Source organism: Ursus maritimus, unplaced genomic scaffold (genome assembly GCF_017311325.1).
Source record: "Ursus maritimus isolate PB19 unplaced genomic scaffold, ASM1731132v1 scaffold_20, whole genome shotgun sequence".
Lineage (NCBI taxonomy): Eukaryota > Metazoa > Chordata > Mammalia > Carnivora > Ursidae > Ursus > Ursus maritimus.
Genome location: NW_024424453.1, coordinates 55,018,482 through 55,036,723, shown reverse-complemented (window position 1 = coordinate 55,036,723; position 18,242 = coordinate 55,018,482). Strand labels below are relative to the sequence as shown.

Below are 18,242 nucleotides of genomic sequence, written 5' to 3'. Positions count from 1 at the left end.
AGATCACAGCACAATCTAATCCCATAAACACAGTATTCTCCAGAACACAAATACTCTATAATTCAGCATTTTAAATCTTATTTTTCCACATTTTATAGTTTTTTTTCTTTTTTTCTTTTTTTTACTTAGTAGTTCTTTCATGTTTCCTTGGCTCAATCTACAGAATACACCCCACCGCACATCCAGTGCCCCCCCAGCCACAGAGACGCCAGGCTTGTGCATATCACGCCCCACAAAGGGTCAGAGGGGAACGTGAACTCCACTGAGTGAGGGTGGGGAGGAGGGCAGAGGGCCTGCTGGAGAAGGAAATGTAAAGATTTATGAGGTAGATAGAAATTATCACGTCACAGGCTCAATCCCTGCAGAAAAGATAAGTACATTCATCTGTAAAAAAATAAAGATGAGGTAGGACTTAAGCAATGTTGTACTCTTCTTGTTCTCTTTAAACAAAAGAAAAAAAGAAATTTCCCTGAGACTGTTTCTTCTTTGAAATTCAAAAGGAGAGAGAGAGAGAGAGAGAGAGAGAGAGAGAGAGAGACGCACGCACAGCCCAAACACGGAAGCCTAGAGAACGTGATTAGAAGATGAGGATCCGATTGTTGCCGAAATCCACCACCACGATCATCCCATCGGGGGTCACCGCGATGCCAGACGGGCGGTCCATCTGCCCAAACCCACTGCCTTGGGCGCCAAACTTGCACAGGAAGCTGCCGTTGGACTCGAACATCTGCACCCGGTGGTTCCTGGAGTCGGCCACGATGATGCGCCCCTCCTGGTCCACGGCCACTCCCTGTGGGCGCAGGAACTGCCCGTTGCCGGTGCCCTCGGAGCCCAGGAAGCGCGCGGACTGGCAGTCGGGGTGGATGACCAGGAGCCGGTGGTTGTTGAAGTCGGTGACCACCAAGTGGCCCTCCGGGTTGAAGGCCACGCCCCGGGGGGAGTCAAAGTGCTTCCAGAGAGCCCCCTCGAAGCCGTACTTATTCAGGAAGACGCCGTCGGGCCCGAACAGCTGGATCCGGTGGTTGCGGGTGTCAGAGACCAGGATCTTGCCCTCAGAGTTCACCGCCACGTCCCAAGGGTAGTTGAACTGCCCGTTTTTGGTTCCCTTCTCACCAAACTTGAGCAGGAACTGGCCCTCGAATGTGAAGACCTGGATGCGATGATTGTCCTTGTCGGCCACCACAATCCTGCGGGAGGCGTCGCAGGCCACGCCGGCCGGCCGGTCGAACTGCCCGGGCCGGGAGCCCAGGGTGCCAAATTTGTGGTGGAAGGCGCCACACGGCTTGAACACTTGGATGCGGTTGTTGCTGCGGTCGGCCACGACGATGTAGCCCTCCTTGTCCACACTCACGCCCCACGGGCGGCAGAGCTTGCCGTCACCGTCACCCTCGCTGCCAAAGCTCAGGCCCGGGAGCCCGATGCCCACGTAGCTGCGGCCCGACTTGACCACCACCTTGAAGGGGCTGTTCTCGATGTGCTGGTTGCACATGGTGACTGACACCAGGTGCTCGCCCTCCAGCTGCGGCCGGTAGCTCACCACGTACGTCCCGTTCTGCTGGTCGCTCACCTCGGCACCAAACAGGTTGCCGTCAGGGCCCAGGACCACGGCTGACATCAGGTCGCCCCCCGAGAGGCGAGGCTCCCCATCGTGGTCGTAGCCAATAACGGTAAAGGAGGCCACCTTACCCTGGAGGGCCCGCTTGAGGCCGTCGCCCGTGGCCTTGGTGAGAGGCGCAAAGGCCCCGCTGCTGACGAAGCCGAAGGACTTGATGGCGAGGTACAGGGCCTGGTCGGGGGGCGTGAACATGACGCGGTCGTCTTCCTGGGGCTGCAGGAAGCTGCGCACGGTCTTCAGCTCCTGCACCTGGGCCAGCATGCGGTCCCGGGCCAGCAGGACATCCAGCGCCCGGCCCTCTTCCAGGACCTGCTGGACGGCACTGATGGTGCTCTCGAGCTTGCTGAGGCTCTGCCGCAGCTTCTCCACCTGCAGGTACAGGGACTTGGCTTTCACCTGGCGGATCTTCTCCACCTGCAGAGGGGAGAGCAAGGACAGAGGGCAGAGGCTCTGAGGCAAGCAAAAAAAACCTGACACACCACCTGCCACGGATCGTGAGTAAGTTACCCTCAGACCCACAGCAACAACTGGTCCGTGCTCTTCAGAATGGCAAAGATCCAAGGACAAAGAGCGGCTGAGGGACTGTGCCAATTACAAGAGAAGACTGCACACAGACAACGACCTGCAGCGCAGGACTCAGACTGGGGGTGCCGAGGTTAAAGACGGTGCTGGCACACTGACCAGGGACCGGGCACTAGACACCGGACGCTACCAAGATTGAACTTCCTGCTTTTGAGCACCTGTGATGATGGACGAGACCGCCCTTGCTCAGAGGAAATAAACGCAGAAGTATCCAGGGGGAAAGAGGCCTCCTGACTCCAACACGCCAACTCACTCTCGCTCGAATCACATACAGAGTAGGAAGAAAATGGGGCAAAATGCAAATAATCAGTACATCTGGGTGAAGGATATAAGGGAGTTCTTTTATTATTCCTGTCACTTAGAAATAAAATATAAAAGCTAAGAACAGCCATATAACTAATGTTTACTGAGCACCTGCTTTGTGCCAGGCACTGGAGGTGCATAATGACCAAGAGAGAACACGGTCCTTGCCCTCACCAGCAGACTTCCCAGGAGACTAGTGCACAAGGCCAGTCCTGCTCTCCCTACCGGAGGGCTGAGTTTTCAGCACAGATACAGAGCCTACGATCTCTTCAATGATTTCTGCTCCTCTCTACCACCCCTGCCCCACCCCACTCCCCGGCCCAGAGTTGGGGGGAGGGGGGCTGTGTGTGGACAGAGTGAAGGGATTTGATGAGAACCTAATTCAAGATGATAATCTATACCTCCCCGCCCTGCCACACTTCCCATCGTCCTCTTCGTGGTTTTCTGTCTTCACAGGGAGCCTGAAAGGCCACACACCCCAAATTTGGACATAGTAATAAGCCTTTGGAAACCACTGGCCTGTAGTATTTCCAGAGGAGCCCTCTCAGTCTAAATTGCTTTAATATATAAACCTGAATTCTGACCTGCTAAAATAATTCTGCTACTGAGGTTCCCAAACCCACGATTCGGGAATGTGGGATTTTGTGTGACCAATGAAACAGAGCCACTTCTCCATTCTTTTGCATTAAATCAGTAAAAGTCCTCCAATTCAAAGTGATTTCCCCTGTGAAGAGGATAAATGTGTGACCCAGCTGATTCATGCCATCTTGTAGAGAGAACCAGGACTTCTGAGAGCTCTACTAATCAGAATGCTACAGAAAGTCTATTTCAGAATAACACTCCACTATTGGGGAGGCCTGAATTTCAGTTAGATTCTCCCTGGGGGGGGGATGATGATATGATTTTTGACCCATTAATGCTTTTCCATCTGTCCACTTTGGAAGCAGGACACGTATGTGCCGAGGGGCCCATGTGGGGACAGATCAAAAAGCAGCTTTGTCCTTTGGTTTTGCACTGGGCCAAACCTCTGGGCTTTGGTCTGGATTCCTCAAGTAGGTAGTTGCAGCTAATCCCACAAGGCAGCCAAGTCCACCGGAAATCTGTAAGCCACAAGCATGAGTGCATCTGGACACCCAAAACTGGGTCACCCGGCACTCAAATACCTTCAGGAATGGGGAGTGCAAGAAAAAAAAGAAGTGTAACAAGGACATGGCATGGCAGAGACAGGCAGGCAAGCTTTGCTGGGAGGGGCAGAAAAGTTAGTAATTAGTAAAAGAGAGTGGGACTCCTACAGGATTTGGGGGAGGTACCATAATAAAAAGTAAAGACAAATGGGACTGAGGTGTGCCCAGAATGAACACGCATATTTTGGAGGTTATCTGAGAAGGAGTGTTTAGAAATGGATTAGAAACAAAGTATGTTACACAAAGAGACCGACTCTTCTCCCAAATTTGCTTCTCCAAGACTAAAAACTTGCTTCCCATGCCTCCTGAAAGAGAACTGCCTTTAGGGAGAGGACAGGAGTCGGCCTCACAGGAGGGAGGGTACCTAAGGTGAGATCTGCAGAAACTCCTTTGCACAAAGGCCTTTTCATCAGCAAATCCAGAAGAGCAAGTTTGTGGCAGAGTTCACCAGAGAGCTCTCAGGTTGCATGAAGCGGGCCCCTTTCAGTTATAATTAACATTCGTGGGTGGCATGAGCCTGGCAAACCATGGGGGCATGTGAGTGTCTGGAAATCATGTCAGGCCCACAAAGGTGCCTGCATAAAATATGTGCTGAATTAAATCTTGAAAGATTTTTTTCTACCCAAGGATTCTTCTCGTCTCGTCAAAAGGCAACGGAGCCATATTCCTTGAGAGGTCAGCAGAGGCAGAAAGCAATTAGTTATGAGCTAACTAAACGGAAAATGCAAGGCAAAACCCACCGTAGCCTTCCAGAACACTTGAGGGCATAGTGATTGGTGGGAATCACTTTCAGGAACTGAGATCCCATCGTCACTTTTGCATAGTTCAGATGATTAAGGCGAGCGTGCACACACCTAAGTGCACCCTTTTTAATCAGCCATGTGTACAGTCTTTTTTTTTTTTTTTAAGATTTTATTTATTTGACAGAGAGAGAGAGACAGCCAGCGAGAGAGGGAACACAAGCAGGGGGAGCGGGAGAGGAAGAAGAAGGCTCATAGCGGAGGAGCCTGATGTGGGGCTCGATCCCATAACGCCAGGATCACGCCCTGAGCCGAAGGCAGACGCTTAACCGCTGTGCCACCCAGGCGCCCCAGCTATGTGTACAGTCTTATTCACACATTAAGAGAATGTCATTATAGAGCTGCATTGACTTGAGGTACTGGCCCATTCGTAGGCATATTCTCCCCACTTCCTGGGGCAGGGGTAAAGATCAGAGAAGAAAATGTTGGGATGAGGACTTGGGAGGGGTAACTAAACGGCACACCAGCGTGCTCGGCACTCTTTCCTGCTGCATTCGCTCGCTGCCCTCCCTAGTGGACAACTGGTTTTTCATAAGGGGTCAGGAAGGGCAACCAGGCGGGACACCAAAAATAAAGATACTTCCTAGCAGCCTGCTTTCCTAACGACAGTCTCGACTGTGCCCCCTTCTGTCTTCTTGAGAGTGTGCAACATAAACCGGGAGGCTCCTTCCACTCCTGGGAACCCAACTACTTCTGAAAAGGCTTCCTGTGGCTGCAGTGCTCAGATGGCACCTACAATGTTACAGGGACCCTCGCATCTTCCTGCCAACAAACTTCATGGAAAACCTCCAAGTGTTCTAAATTCTGGGATCTGGGATCTGACATGAGAATCCTCGTGGCTTTGCTGCAGTTCACTGAAAAACTGCAGGCCAGCCAAGGAGGCCGTTACCTTCCACAGCAGCTCGCACTCCCGCTCCTCCAGGGCCTTCTTGTGCCTTGCCGTCACGGCTTTGACCTCCGACTGTACCACCTTTGCCTTCATCTCCACCTGCTCCGCCACCGTCTGGGCCTGCTCGATGCTCAGCTGGAAAAGCGAGAACACGCTCATGGCATTAGAAGGACCTCCACTCCTCAGGCAATACATTTAAGTCTGCTTGTCTCAAACCCGAAGAGCTAGGAACACGCTGGGCCCCGAGACCACTTGATCCACTTCCCTGGTAAGCAGGCAGGCAGGCAAGGAGAGCACGACACCTGTCTGACATGTAACTGAAGGAGCTGCTGGGAAGCGCTGGGTTTCTCTGAACGGGAAACAGCACCTACACGGTGAGTGTTCAGCACTAACAAGAGCTTCTCTGACCCAGTGAACCCAGTGTGGTCGGGTCCAAGCCGAAAAGTGGGAACGAGGACTGGATGTGAAATGTACCACTCCCATCACACGAACCACTTCCCACAGACTTTTTTGGCCTTCCTCACCACCTGGGAAAACCCTACAGGCTGGTACAGCGCTCAGGTCAAGGTGCATCATAGCTGCAGGCCAGCAGGTCCCCATCATGATCCTGTCACATCATTAGCAGCACAGCTTATTCCGACCCCAAGTGACACTGGGGATACTATCTAATCTGAAGAAACCATGCACTCCATGCCCTGTGGTCAGCCAGCTTGCCAGACCATCCCTGCACCATCACACGCCCCACCCTGTACCACCAGCTCTAGGTAAATCAGCCAGTTTAATCAGACGTATTATTGTTCATAAAAAATTAATCAAGACAGAAGGCCCAGTGTTTTCATTAATATTACATGATGTGTCTTGAAAAGCCACAAGGATTTCTTTGAGATATTGAGATACTAAATCAGGGATTCCAAACTGCTAATGTGCAACAGGTCATAGGGTGTTCCGTCCTACATCAGGAGGGGCCTAGAGAAGCACACAGGGTTTGGAGCCTGGTCTGGGTTCAGGAATCGCTCATGGCTGACCAACCATGAGTGTGCCCTGGACCAAGGGGTTCCAGCATGTGGAGCACATCTACAACTGACGCCACTTGGGCAAAGCAGGCTGGACAGTCGTCCTAGGAGTCCGGTAACCCAGCGTCAAGCCCAAGCTCCATGTCCTACTATTTGCAAGGCCCCTGGCAACTGCCTAGCCTTCTGCAACCTCAGCCAATAGGAGGAAAAGACAGGATGATACATGGGAGGAGCTCAGCACAGCAGCTCGCAGAGTAAAACATTGAGATTACCAACAGTGCTCAGCTGAGAAACACTTGCAATAAGGCTACAAGCATCCTTTCCCTTCATCCCACCTAGCTCCCGTCAGACAGGTTCGGTCATGTAGCCAGGCCTACTCACACCTCCTGACCCATTCTGCTTTTAAATTGTGGTCAAACAGGTAGAACATAAAACGTACCATAATTGACACTTAGCACACTCCACGCTGTGTAAGCATCACAACCACCCAGCTCCAAACACTTCCATCATCAAAAGGAAGCTTCCATACCCATTAGGCGGTTCTTCTCCATCTCCCCTCCTGCTCCCCCATGGCAACCATAATCTGCTTGGTCTCTACACTGTTGCCTATCCTGGATATTTCACAGAAATGGAATCAAACAATACACGAGCAAGCCTTATTTGTATGAATATGCTTTTTATTAAACAGCAGTGACTCAGTCACTTACAACTGGGGAACCCCCCTTAATCTTCTTAGTCTAGAGGATACAACAATGGCACGGAAGTCACACTCACACTGAAGCTGCCCCCAACCCGCCCGTGGCTGCCACGGCTAACTGCTTGTGGCATTCTCCACCCCAATCCCTGTGAGGCCTAAAGATCAGAGGTGGCACTTGGACTGATCTGGAATGCTCATAGACTATCCATGGCCTGGAATGTCTTCTCTTCCAAATTCACCCTAAATTTCAAAACCCACTCAGATGCCACTTCCTTCCTGAAACTGGCAGTGAAAGACACCTTCCCATCATGTTTCTGTTCCACCTTTACTACCCTGTCCCTAGCGTCATGACATACCAAACTGCGTGGGGTCAGGTACACAGACCAGGATACATAGCCACTGGGTTGTACGTAGCAGGAATGATCTCTATATATTTTACACTTGCTAACTGTCTATGGCCATAACCATATTTATCAAAGCAGCAGTTAACTATATTGGTTTAAATAATGTCTCTCCCAAATTCAGACTGACTAGTTAAGAAGAGGCCATACTGGACTAGGGGGAGTCCTATATGCAATGCCTGAAAATTACTCAAGGCCATATGAAGACAGGCACGCACAGGGAAGACCACGTGAAGACAGAGGCAGAAATGAGGAGTGATGTAGGTAACAAGCCAAGGAAAACCAAGGATTGCTGGCAACTACCAGAAGCTTGGAAAAAGCAGGATAAGAGTCTTCCCTCCAGCCTTCAGAGAGCACAGCCCAGCTGACACGTTGATTTGGGGTTTCTAGCCCCCAGAACTATGTGAGAATAAATTCCTACTATTTTAAGTCACCAGTTTATAGTAATTTGTTAGAGCAGCCCTAGGAAACAGTAGCAAACAAACTGATGCAGATGGAAACATCCAAATTACCAAAAGATTTAAAAAATTAGACTGACCAATCAGTGAATGCACATAAGCAGGTCTCGTAACGGACTTGGCAGATTTCAAATGTCTCAGGTGGTCGGGATTGATTTAGAAGATGGGAAACCTCACTAGACATTTAAACAGAGATAATTTAACGTAGAAAATGGGGTTGAACAGGAAGTGGAGAACTGCCAGGGCAAAGGGCACTGGAGGATGACAGACAGACCATGCCTGCAGTCAGCAGTGGCCACCCTTGGGCCAAGAGAACAAAGAGAGGAGAGTAGGGGTTACAGGTAGGGACCAGGGGTCGTGCCCAGCTCATTCTGGAAGAGGCCGAAGCTGGAAACTGGAGCTAACCTCCTGTTTGGGTGAAAAACTGCTGCCAATAAGAACAGGAAGTCAAAAGGAAGAAGGAAATCCCCTTTCCCAAAGTCCGGAACTGTGGTTTGAAGCGCAGCAGCCCAGCACCACACAGCACTAGTGTGAAAGGGCTGGTGAGATGGAGAGAACTTAGGAACCCACACCCCCGGTCTTCCGAGGTGTCGGTATTAATGAGCACTAGCTGGTGTCCGAGTCAATACGCGACTGAGGCAACCCAGCCTCTGTCCGTTTATTTCTTAGCTTCCTCAGTGGAAAGCAGAGGCAGCCAAGTGCTTTCTATTTATACCAATGCCATATTACTTACCCAACGGATTCTCCATAAAAACCAGAAGAAACGAAGTAACAGGCCTACATTCCTGCAGGGCAAGAACTGGCAGGAGAGCGCAGTGACCACCCCCTCTGCGTAGCAAGTGGGTTTACACAGCAAATGTCTACTTACCTCTCCACCTACTGTCTCCTAGCCAGGCTTGCTCCCTCGTGTTTTCTACTACGTCCCTAGCAGGCCCTTGGGTCTGGAATTCCCATTCTAGGACAAGAACTGTGTCTTCCATCTTTCAATCAGGTAGAAGGGATACAAAGCCCTTACTGTAATTTGAGGGATCCCCAAGTGTGTAAGGATAGGATCATTCCTAGGGTTGAGAGTCATAAAAGCCCTATGTGTCGAGACAAAACATAGAGCTTTCTTTTCCAAATCATACACAGTCCCGTCAAGCACTGCATTCCAAGAAGTGCAGACCAGGACCTGCCAAACTAGTTTCCATTATCTAAACAGGGCATTTGAAGGAAACAAGAGGCAGGTGGGGTGGGGAAATGACAGAAGGTAAAGGGCTGAGTAAATTTCAAAAACAGAAACATACAATTTGCAATAAAGAACGAAAATAAAAAATTACCCAATAAGCAATGGGGCTTGAGGGGGGGAAAAGTTATCTTTTAGATATTAACAGATCCAATCAAACAGCTGAAAGCTGAGTGTCTCAATCTGGGCAGGCAAATGTATGCATGCCAGCTGAGTGCCGGCCACTTAGTACAGAGGAGGCAGAGGCCACCTGGGTTTCACAGGGAAGAGCACAGAAAGCGACTGATGATATCTGCTAGGGAAAGTGAGGTGGCCAGAGGACTCGTGTGGAAAGAGTTCTGATAGGGGCGCCTGGGTGTTTCAGTCGGTGAAGCTCCTGACTTCAACTGAGGTCCTGATCTTGGGGTCTTGGGATGGAGCCCTGCATCAGGCTAACAACCCACTCAGCGGGAAGTCTGGTTGTCGCTCTCCCTCTGTCAAATGAATTGAAGTGAGAGAGAAAAAAAAAGGAATGAAAAGAAAAGAAAGTGTTCTGATAGGCAGAACATGACAGAATGCAAATGTCACCCACAAACTCCAGACCACAAAACCAGATATGAGTACTACTGTAGTTCACGCTAAAGTATAATTTTATCACATTTTATACCTTTGAAACTATGATTCATCTTACAACCGTCAGCGCACTTTTCCCTTCGTTAGGTCGATTTACAATCAGTGGTGCTCAAGGCTCTCTTTATGTGGAGAGCAACTATACTCCTGTTCCTGGTTATGGGTATCTCCCCCACCTCGGGGGATCAGTGCACCTTATGAAAAGCTCTAATTACGTTAAGTGGCCAAAATGTTATATATTCAGGAAGACTCAAAGTGAAAGTAAGAGAACGTTCTACAAAGCAATAAGAAATGAGTGGTTAGCCTTTAGCCTTAAAACATCGATGAGGTACACTACAGACATCTTTCACGCTGCGTTTGCTGCACTAACTCTAGACCCTCATGACGGTACATTCTTTTTACAGGACCAAACAGCATTAACTGAGAGAATTTACTTCCGCGTGTTTTTTCTAGAACTAAGACTCTCAAGCTAAATACAGACAAAGCAGTGAGTCTCTCACCGTTGGAACTTGGGAAATGTGGTTCATAGTCAACTGTACATCTGACACGTTTAATTTAATAATGGATAAATGTTCCTGGTTGAAGAAAGGGAATGGAGCGCCTAATAGTTTCTTCTAAACAAAAGCTGGAAAAAGGAAATGAAGACACACAAGTCCCAAGTTGTCCTGAGTTCAGATACAGTGTAAAAGGTCACTGATACTCACTAAGGGTGGTGTGAAGTTGGTAAGAACTTAAATCTGCCGGCAGATGTGGTGTGGCCAGTGGCCTTTACTTCTGTGATGTGCTCATCCTTATTCATTTGGTCCAAAGGACGCTTCCGATCAGTGCCATCCAGGCACGGTGCCGACGGAGTGAAGGATGCTAGGCCAATCAAGGGCCCTTCCCTGAAATTTTACAAATGGAGGTTCCAACCTCTCCCTCCATCCCAAAAGGGAAGAGGAGGAGAGGAAAAAGGAAACTCACTCTTTCCCCGAGGATGGCTTGCTAGGACAGCGCAAGACTGAAGAGGTGCCCATGCACGCCAACCATGTTCAACAGCAGAATGAGGTCACCATGGAGAGAGGCAGAGCTAAGTGACAGATTGCTGGCCTCAAGGTCTGAATCCCTGGGCACCTGAAGCCTGATGCATCCATACTCTCCTACCTGGTCACCTGAGACTATTCATCTCCTTTCATTCAACTGCAACCAAGGACCCTAATTAAGACAAGCAGAGGGGAATGTTAGTAGGTCATGGTGTATTCGAGTTCTTCAACCTTCCTGCTCACATTTGCGTATATATACTGTGTGAGAATGCACAGCTGCCTCCCAAATGAGAGGCCCATCAGTTCTGGGTTCAAACTACAATTCCTCAACTCATTGTTAGTATGACTTCTGGAGGGTTACTTAATTTCTTTCAAGCAAAGTTTTCTCTCTGCAAAATGGAAAGAATGACACCCAAACCTCAGGCTTTACAGAAAGTGCCTGTTTCAGTGCCCTCAGTAAACAGGGACTGTTAATCCTTATGAAAACAGAGGCCTATGGTTAATAAGATCTGGGATCGTGGGCACAGCAACCACATTTTGTTCTTCCATTTCCATATTTGTAACAGTAATTTGTAATACAAAAAAAAGTTTTCTTGATCTACTTTCTCGGCTAGTTTATATAAATTCATATAAAACAGTAGGCATTCTCAGCATTTCTTGTGGTCAACTTTCCATCATGGCAAGGAGTTCCTGCAGGTTACATGGTCTATAAAGGTTATCAAACAGGGACACCTGGGTGGCTCAGTCCTTAGGCATCTGCCTTTGGCTCGGGTCATAATCCCGGGGTCCTGGGATCGAGCCGGCATCTGGCTTCCTGCTCGGTAAGTAGCCTGCTTCTCCCGCTCCCTCTGCTCCTCCCCCTGCTTGTGCGCTCTCCCCCTGTCCCCCGTTGAATGAATAAATTAAAAATCTTTAAAAAAATAAATAAATGAAGTGATCGAACAAAAACAGATATCAGAGAACCAAAGTAGTCCAGAAAGTCTAGATGAATTTCCATTTTCATTTACAAAATTTTTTTAAAATTATGCTTAGTCATCAAGCTCAGTCCTCCTAATTTTTGTGCTAAATGGCACAGTATCTATCACTTTTGTTTAACATGAAGAGTACTAATGTTTTTTTTTTAACCACATAGGCAACTTATGCCCAATAAAGGACTCATCACCCTTATCATGACCATTGACTTTCTACTAATATCAGATGAAAAGTAACAGAAGGTTCTATCTTATTTAAGGCTATAGTGAACTTGGATAAAAACTCCCCTGCAAATGACTAAAATTAACAACACAGGAAACAACAGGTGTTGGCAAGGATGCCAAGAAAGGGGAATGCTCTTAGGCTGTTGGTGGGAATGTAAACTGGTGCAGTCACTCTGGAAAACAGCAAGAAAGTTCCTCAAAAAGTTAAAAACAGAACTACCCTATGATCTGGCAATTGTACTACTAGCTATTTACCCACAGGATAGAAAAACACTGATTTGAAGGGATACATGCACCCTGAGGTATACAGCAGCACTACCAACAATAGCCACAATATGGAAAAAGCCTAAATGTCCATTGACTGATAAATGGATAAAAAGAAGTGATACACACACACATACACACACACACACACACACACACACACACACACTCAGCCATCAAAAAGAATGAAATCTTGCCATTTGCAACGACGTGGATGGAGCTCAAGTGTATCATGCCAAGTGAAATTCACCAGCCAGAGAAAGACAAATACTGTACGATTTCACTCATATGTAGAACTTAAGAAACAAAAGAGATGAATATGGGGGGAACAAAAGAGAGGCAAACCAAGAAACGGACTCTTAACTATAGAGAACAAACTAAGGGTTACTGGAGGGGAGATGGCTGAGATGGTGGGCTACATGGGTGATGGGGATTAAGAAGGACACTCGTGGAAGATCGGTAGGAGAAGGAAGGGAAGAATGAAGGGGGGTAAACAGAGGGGGAATGAAGCATGAGAGACTGTGGACTCTGGGAGACAAACTGAGGGCTTCAGAGGGGAGGGGTGTGGGGATTGGGATAGGCCGGTGATGGGTATTAAGGAGGGCACATATTGCATGGTGCATTGGGTGTTATATGCAACTAATGAATCATCGAACACTACATCAAAAACTGGGGATGTACTGTATGGTGACTAATATAACAAAATAAAAATTACTTAAAAAAAAAAAAGAAGAAGAAGGACACTTGTGATGAGCACTGGGTGTTGTCTGTTAAGCAATGAATCACTAAATCCTAAACCGGAAACTAACATTATCCTGTATGTCAACTGGAATTTATTTTTTAAAGATTTATTATTTATTCATTTGAGAGAGACAAGAGAGAGCAAGTGAGAGCACAAGCAGAGGGTAGGGTCAAAGGGAGAGGGAGAAGCAGACTCCCTGCTGAGCAGGGCACCTGATGTGGGGCTTAATCCCAGGACCCCCGGGATCATGACCTGAGCTGAAGGCAGACGCTTAACCGACTGAGCCTACCCAGGCACCCCAACTAACTAGAATTTAAATACAAATTTGGAAGGAAAAACAAACAAAACTTCCCTATAACTGATGTGTAACACTGGATTTTGGCCAATGGATATAAGAAGTGTTGTGCAAGCCTTCTGGGAAATCTCTATAGAAGGCTGGAGAATGCCTGTTTCCTTCCAACGGTCCAGAATATAGATGTGGTTTTTTTTTTTTTTAATCTTTTTTAGATTATTTATTTATTTATTTGACAGAGAGAGAGACAGCCAGCGAGAGAGGGAACACAAGCTGGGGGAGTGGGAGAGGAAGAAGCAGGCTTCCAGCGAAGGAGCCTGACGTGGGGCTTGATCCCAGAATGCCAGGATCACGCCCTGAGCCGAAGGCAGACGCTTAACCGCTGTGCCACCCAGGAGCCCCGAGAATATAGATGTGTTATCTTCAGATCCAGCAGCCATTTGTGGCCATAGCTCTGAGCAAGACTCACTTGTCCTCAATCTTTACCTCAACTTCCCTTCCCCCAAAGGCATGTGCTGGCATCAGAGAGTGAACTCAGAGGGAAAGATGGGCCGTGGTTTTTTCTACCAACACCCAGGGGACTTCCTTCTCAACAGGTACCAATCTCTCTACTTTCATTAGAGGGCTGCCAGATAGTCTTAGAAATGGTCAATGTATTGAGAGCCTGATAAGAAAATTCAGACAGAAATCGCTAGCCAATCCTACCCCAATCTTCAGATCACTGGCCGGGTGTAGATTCTGAAGAATCAGAACCAGAGCCACAAAAGGCTACCCCTCCCCTGCCCCACACAGTCTTAGTTTTTTCAAGGAGTCAATTCACAACTGATGCAGGTGCACCTGGATGGGCCATACAGATTAACAACAAACTGAGCCTTCCACCTCAGCCCAAATACCCATCTGCCACTTGGCTCCTCCACCCAAAACGCCCCATCAGGCACCACAGTACCAACTCACATTTGAACTTCATCCCGAGGTTCTTTTTTTTCCTTTTCTTTAAAAGATTTTATTTATTTGATAGAGAGGGAAAGAGAACACAGAGGTAAAGGGAGGAGCAGAGAGCCCAATGCGGGGATCAATCCCAAGACCTGGGATCATGACCTGAGCCAAAAGCAAGATGCTCTACCAACTGAGCCATCCAGGCACACCCCACCCCCGCAAGGTTCTTTTCACTACTCAACACAGCAGACTCTCAGCTAACACTGACTATATTTGCTGTAGAAAGTTAAGCACTGCAGACAAAATCTTCTGCATGTCAACTTTTTTCTCCTCTCCACAAAAAGTTCAAATTTCCACCTCCGAGATTGTCACTTTAACCACAGAGCTCCCCTTAAGCTTCTAGCAAATTATGACAACTCGTTTTTCTTTCCAGAGTGGCAGATCCCAGGAAGCGGAGAGCACCAGCAATTCTCTCAAACATGTTTCAAGAACCCCTGAGTGTTCTCAAACCCAAAGAGAGAAAGGGGTTAGTAAGATTATATCACAGTGTGGGGGGCAGGACCCAGACACAGCAGGTCTTTAAGCTCCCCCAGGTGACGTGGACAGCTGCCAGAGTCCAGGAGACACCAGCATCTAAAGGTAATTGACCAGGTCCTAATGGCAGTGGGATGAAAAGGGAAGCCACAAAGCACTTCATCTGCAGGAACAAGTTCACCAAAATAGAACAGAAATAAAATGAACTATGCACTAGTGGGGATGCTGACGAACAATAACTTAAGAGCAACCAAGAGCCACTCCAAAGACATAAAAAAGAAAGCAGGCCTCTCTGGCATAAGATTATGCCAGAATGAGTCACTGCAGAAACACAGACTCTCAAACCTCTTAAGTATATGAGTTGAATATCAGATAATCTGACTCTTTTGAAAGTCATGCAAAGGAATATGATAGCTGCTGAGAAACTTACTAAAACCTCCACCATCCTTCTGCCCCTTCTTTAGAGCACATGATCAATTCTTCGCATTTCCAAAAAACCAGGATCTTATTTTTTAAGCAATTCACTTATTCAAATACTCTAAGAATGTAAATAAACAAAAGTTTTCCATTCAATTTTTGCTCAACGATTAGCAATGTTTCCTGATTTTCAAGTTTTATCCTACAGATAAGAAAAACACCTCATGATTTTTTCCTTTCTTAAAAACCTTGGCACCTGGACCAGACAATAAGATTTTAAATCATTTCAGGCATGCCATCGCTTGACTGTAAAAGAACTTCTCTATGCCCCCAAAGTTACCCATGTCCCTTCCTAATCCTAAAGGGATGGGGACTAAACAGAAACAAGGGTCTCGGTTACCAGGAGACTTCATTACTTAGGGAAAAGTTTGAAATAAACTTCTGTTGCTCACTTATTTTTCACCGATAAATAAATCTGAACAGCAGAGGTTATCTGTCCGGAAAGCATTAAGTACCCAGTCTTTCTGCAGTCCTGACTGAGGGATGCTAATGCCCACTTGCTATTTGGGGAGGGGGCTGGATGAGAAACAGGCAGATCATGTGGTGGGGGCCCAGCTAAGTGTCTGCAACAAGCCCTGACTGGCTAGTCAACTTTGGCCACACCCTTCTCATGTTCCCGTACCCTCCACCTCCCCAAACCCTCCACCTCCCCAAGGGATTACTGCTGCGTGAATGTCACATGAGCTCACTTGGGTCATTGTTCCATGGCCCCCACACACTGGAGCCTGCCCAGTAATCTACACGTGCCATCTGAAAGGGAGCAGGAAAGGTTTTATGTGCAAGAAAGAACAAGGGAAACAGGTGAAGGGCGGGGAAGGACTGACCTGGATTGCTTGGCGGCCCTGCTGCGCATCGGCCAGCAGCTGGATGGTAAGTGCCCGCGAGTCCTGCAGCGCCTCCTGGAGGTAGATGAAGCTGTGGCCCCCGTGCCTGCCCATCGTGCACTCACGACAGATGGGCACCGAGCAAGTGTCACAGTACAGGTGCAGCACCTGTGGACCAGAGAGCGGACAGGCATTAAGGGGAGATTCGGGACTAGCGGGGAGGGGGGCAGCCACAGGAGTGCCTGTGGATTCCAGACCCTCAGCCAACATCTTCCCAATTAGCAAGCACAGCTCTACAGAAAGAGGGAGCAGCGCAGTCAATGTGAGCACAACTTGCCCTCCTTTCCCACCCCCTTGGCCCCAAATCAAGGAAAAAACAGCCAGTTCCCTCTGTCCACTCGTTTCATTCAGAAGTATAATGGAGAGAGTCCAAAGACAAAGATAAAATAAAACAATTCTCCTGGCGTAAGAGATTTTCCCGTATCTCAGATTAATTACGCAGAAAAATTCTAGGATTGTGTTTCCTTGCCTAAGATTGGTGGCCCAAACGAAAGTATATACCAGAAAAATTTGTCTTGCCACCCCAGTTTCTGGATCTGTGAAACATGGCTAGGAGCCACTATTAATCACCCTCCCACCACAGCTTGCAGCCACCCTCCCCATCAAGGAGATTAGCGCAAAGAGCAGAGCATGGTTCTCCCAGGCACTCAAGCAAGCTACAGGCTTAAGCTTCTGGAACGAAGGCGAAAAGCTAGTGGGGTAAGGTCAGCCAGCTTCTTGTCTTTCTTCTTCCTGCCAAGTTGTTCCAAGGAGCTGACCCTGTGAGGCAGCCCGAGCTGACAGAACTGCTTTATATGATGTTCTGTATTTCCCTGGGGCCCTGCATGCTAGGAGGGGAGAAGGGTTGGCACGACCTCCACCTGCTGATAAATGAGGAGCTCTCAAGAGCGAAAGCACCTTGGCACAGAAACTGGGCCAGTGTAGCTGTATCCCCCCAGAGAGCAGGCACTTAGTACCACTCTCTGTAAATGTTTGCTGGATTGCTTTCAAGAGCAGCGCTTCAATTTGCCGCCGGTATACCTGCGTGTGAGGAAAAGCCAGCCAACACGCAACAGGCAGGGAAGCGGTGTCCGAGGGGCTGCTTTCCCATACACAATACACTTAATCCCCAGATGAAGACAAGAGGTCATGACGCCTTAGGGCCACACAGCAAGCAGGGGCAGAACAGGGAGGCCAGCATGAGCCTTCTGAAGAGCTGGTTCCGAGACATGCCTGACACCGGCTCTTCCCCTGAGCACTAAGCACCGTACTAGGTGTTGTGAAGTCCAGGATGTGAGACTGGAGGCAAGGTGATTCTGTGTGGAACAGAATAGGAGCTCACCCTGGTCCCGAAGCAGTCAGAGTGTCACAGGACACAGAGATGGGGAGGGAGGGCTACAATGTTCCCATTAGAAGGACATGCACAGAAAGGGCCCTGGTGGGAGAGAGAATGCTGCTTCTCTTCTCTTCGGGTTATTTTAAAGATTTACTTATTTATTTGAGAGCATGTGCTATCGTGGGGGGCGGGGGGGGGACAGACGGAAAATCCCCACTAAGCGCAGAGCCCTGACGTGATGAGATCATGACCTGAGTGGACAAGTGCCCCCCCACCCCCTCAGGTTATTTTATTAACTCACCAACACAATGGCACAGAGCACGTCCACTAGGAAACGAGTTCAGTCAGGGAAACAGGCCTTCTCCACTCAGGGTTCAGAGGGTGAAAAGGGAGGTGAGCGGATTAGACTGCTTCCCTAGGAACTTTTGGATTCAGAAATCAGGAAAGGGGGGCGCCTGAGTGGCAGAGTCGTTAAGCGTCTGCCTTCAGCTCAGGGCGTGATCCCGGCGTTCTGGGATCGAGCCCCACATCGGGCTTCTCCATTAGGAGCTTGCTTCTCCCTCTCCCACTCCCCCTGCTTGTGTTCCCTCTCTCGCTGGCTGTCTCTGTCAAATAAATAAACAAAATCTTAAAAAAAAAAAAAAAGAAATCAGGAAAGGATTTAGGATATTATGTTCCTTTTTTTTTTAAGATTTTATTTATTTATTTGAGAGGGAGAGGGAGAGGGAGCATGAGCAGGGGGAGGGGCAGAGGGAGAAGCAGACTCCCCACTGAGCAGGGAGCCCTGACATGGGGGGGGGGGGG

At 48.4% G+C, this 18,242-nt stretch overlaps 1 protein-coding gene across 1 annotated transcript in view; it reads right to left on the bottom strand.

Moving 5' to 3' along the window:
* Positions 1–577: 577 nt before the first annotated feature.
* TRIM71 (tripartite motif containing 71) overlaps positions 578–18,242 on the bottom strand; it is a 61,266-nt gene continuing 43,601 nt past the window's right edge. The window contains exons 2-4 of the mRNA XM_040636993.1: positions 16,064–16,231; positions 5,374–5,508; positions 578–2,029 (exon numbers count right to left, since the gene is read on the bottom strand). Of these exons, the coding sequence (XP_040492927.1) occupies positions 578–2,029; positions 5,374–5,508; positions 16,064–16,231 (1,755 nt within the window). The remainder of the gene's footprint in view (positions 2,030–5,373; positions 5,509–16,063; positions 16,232–18,242) is intronic.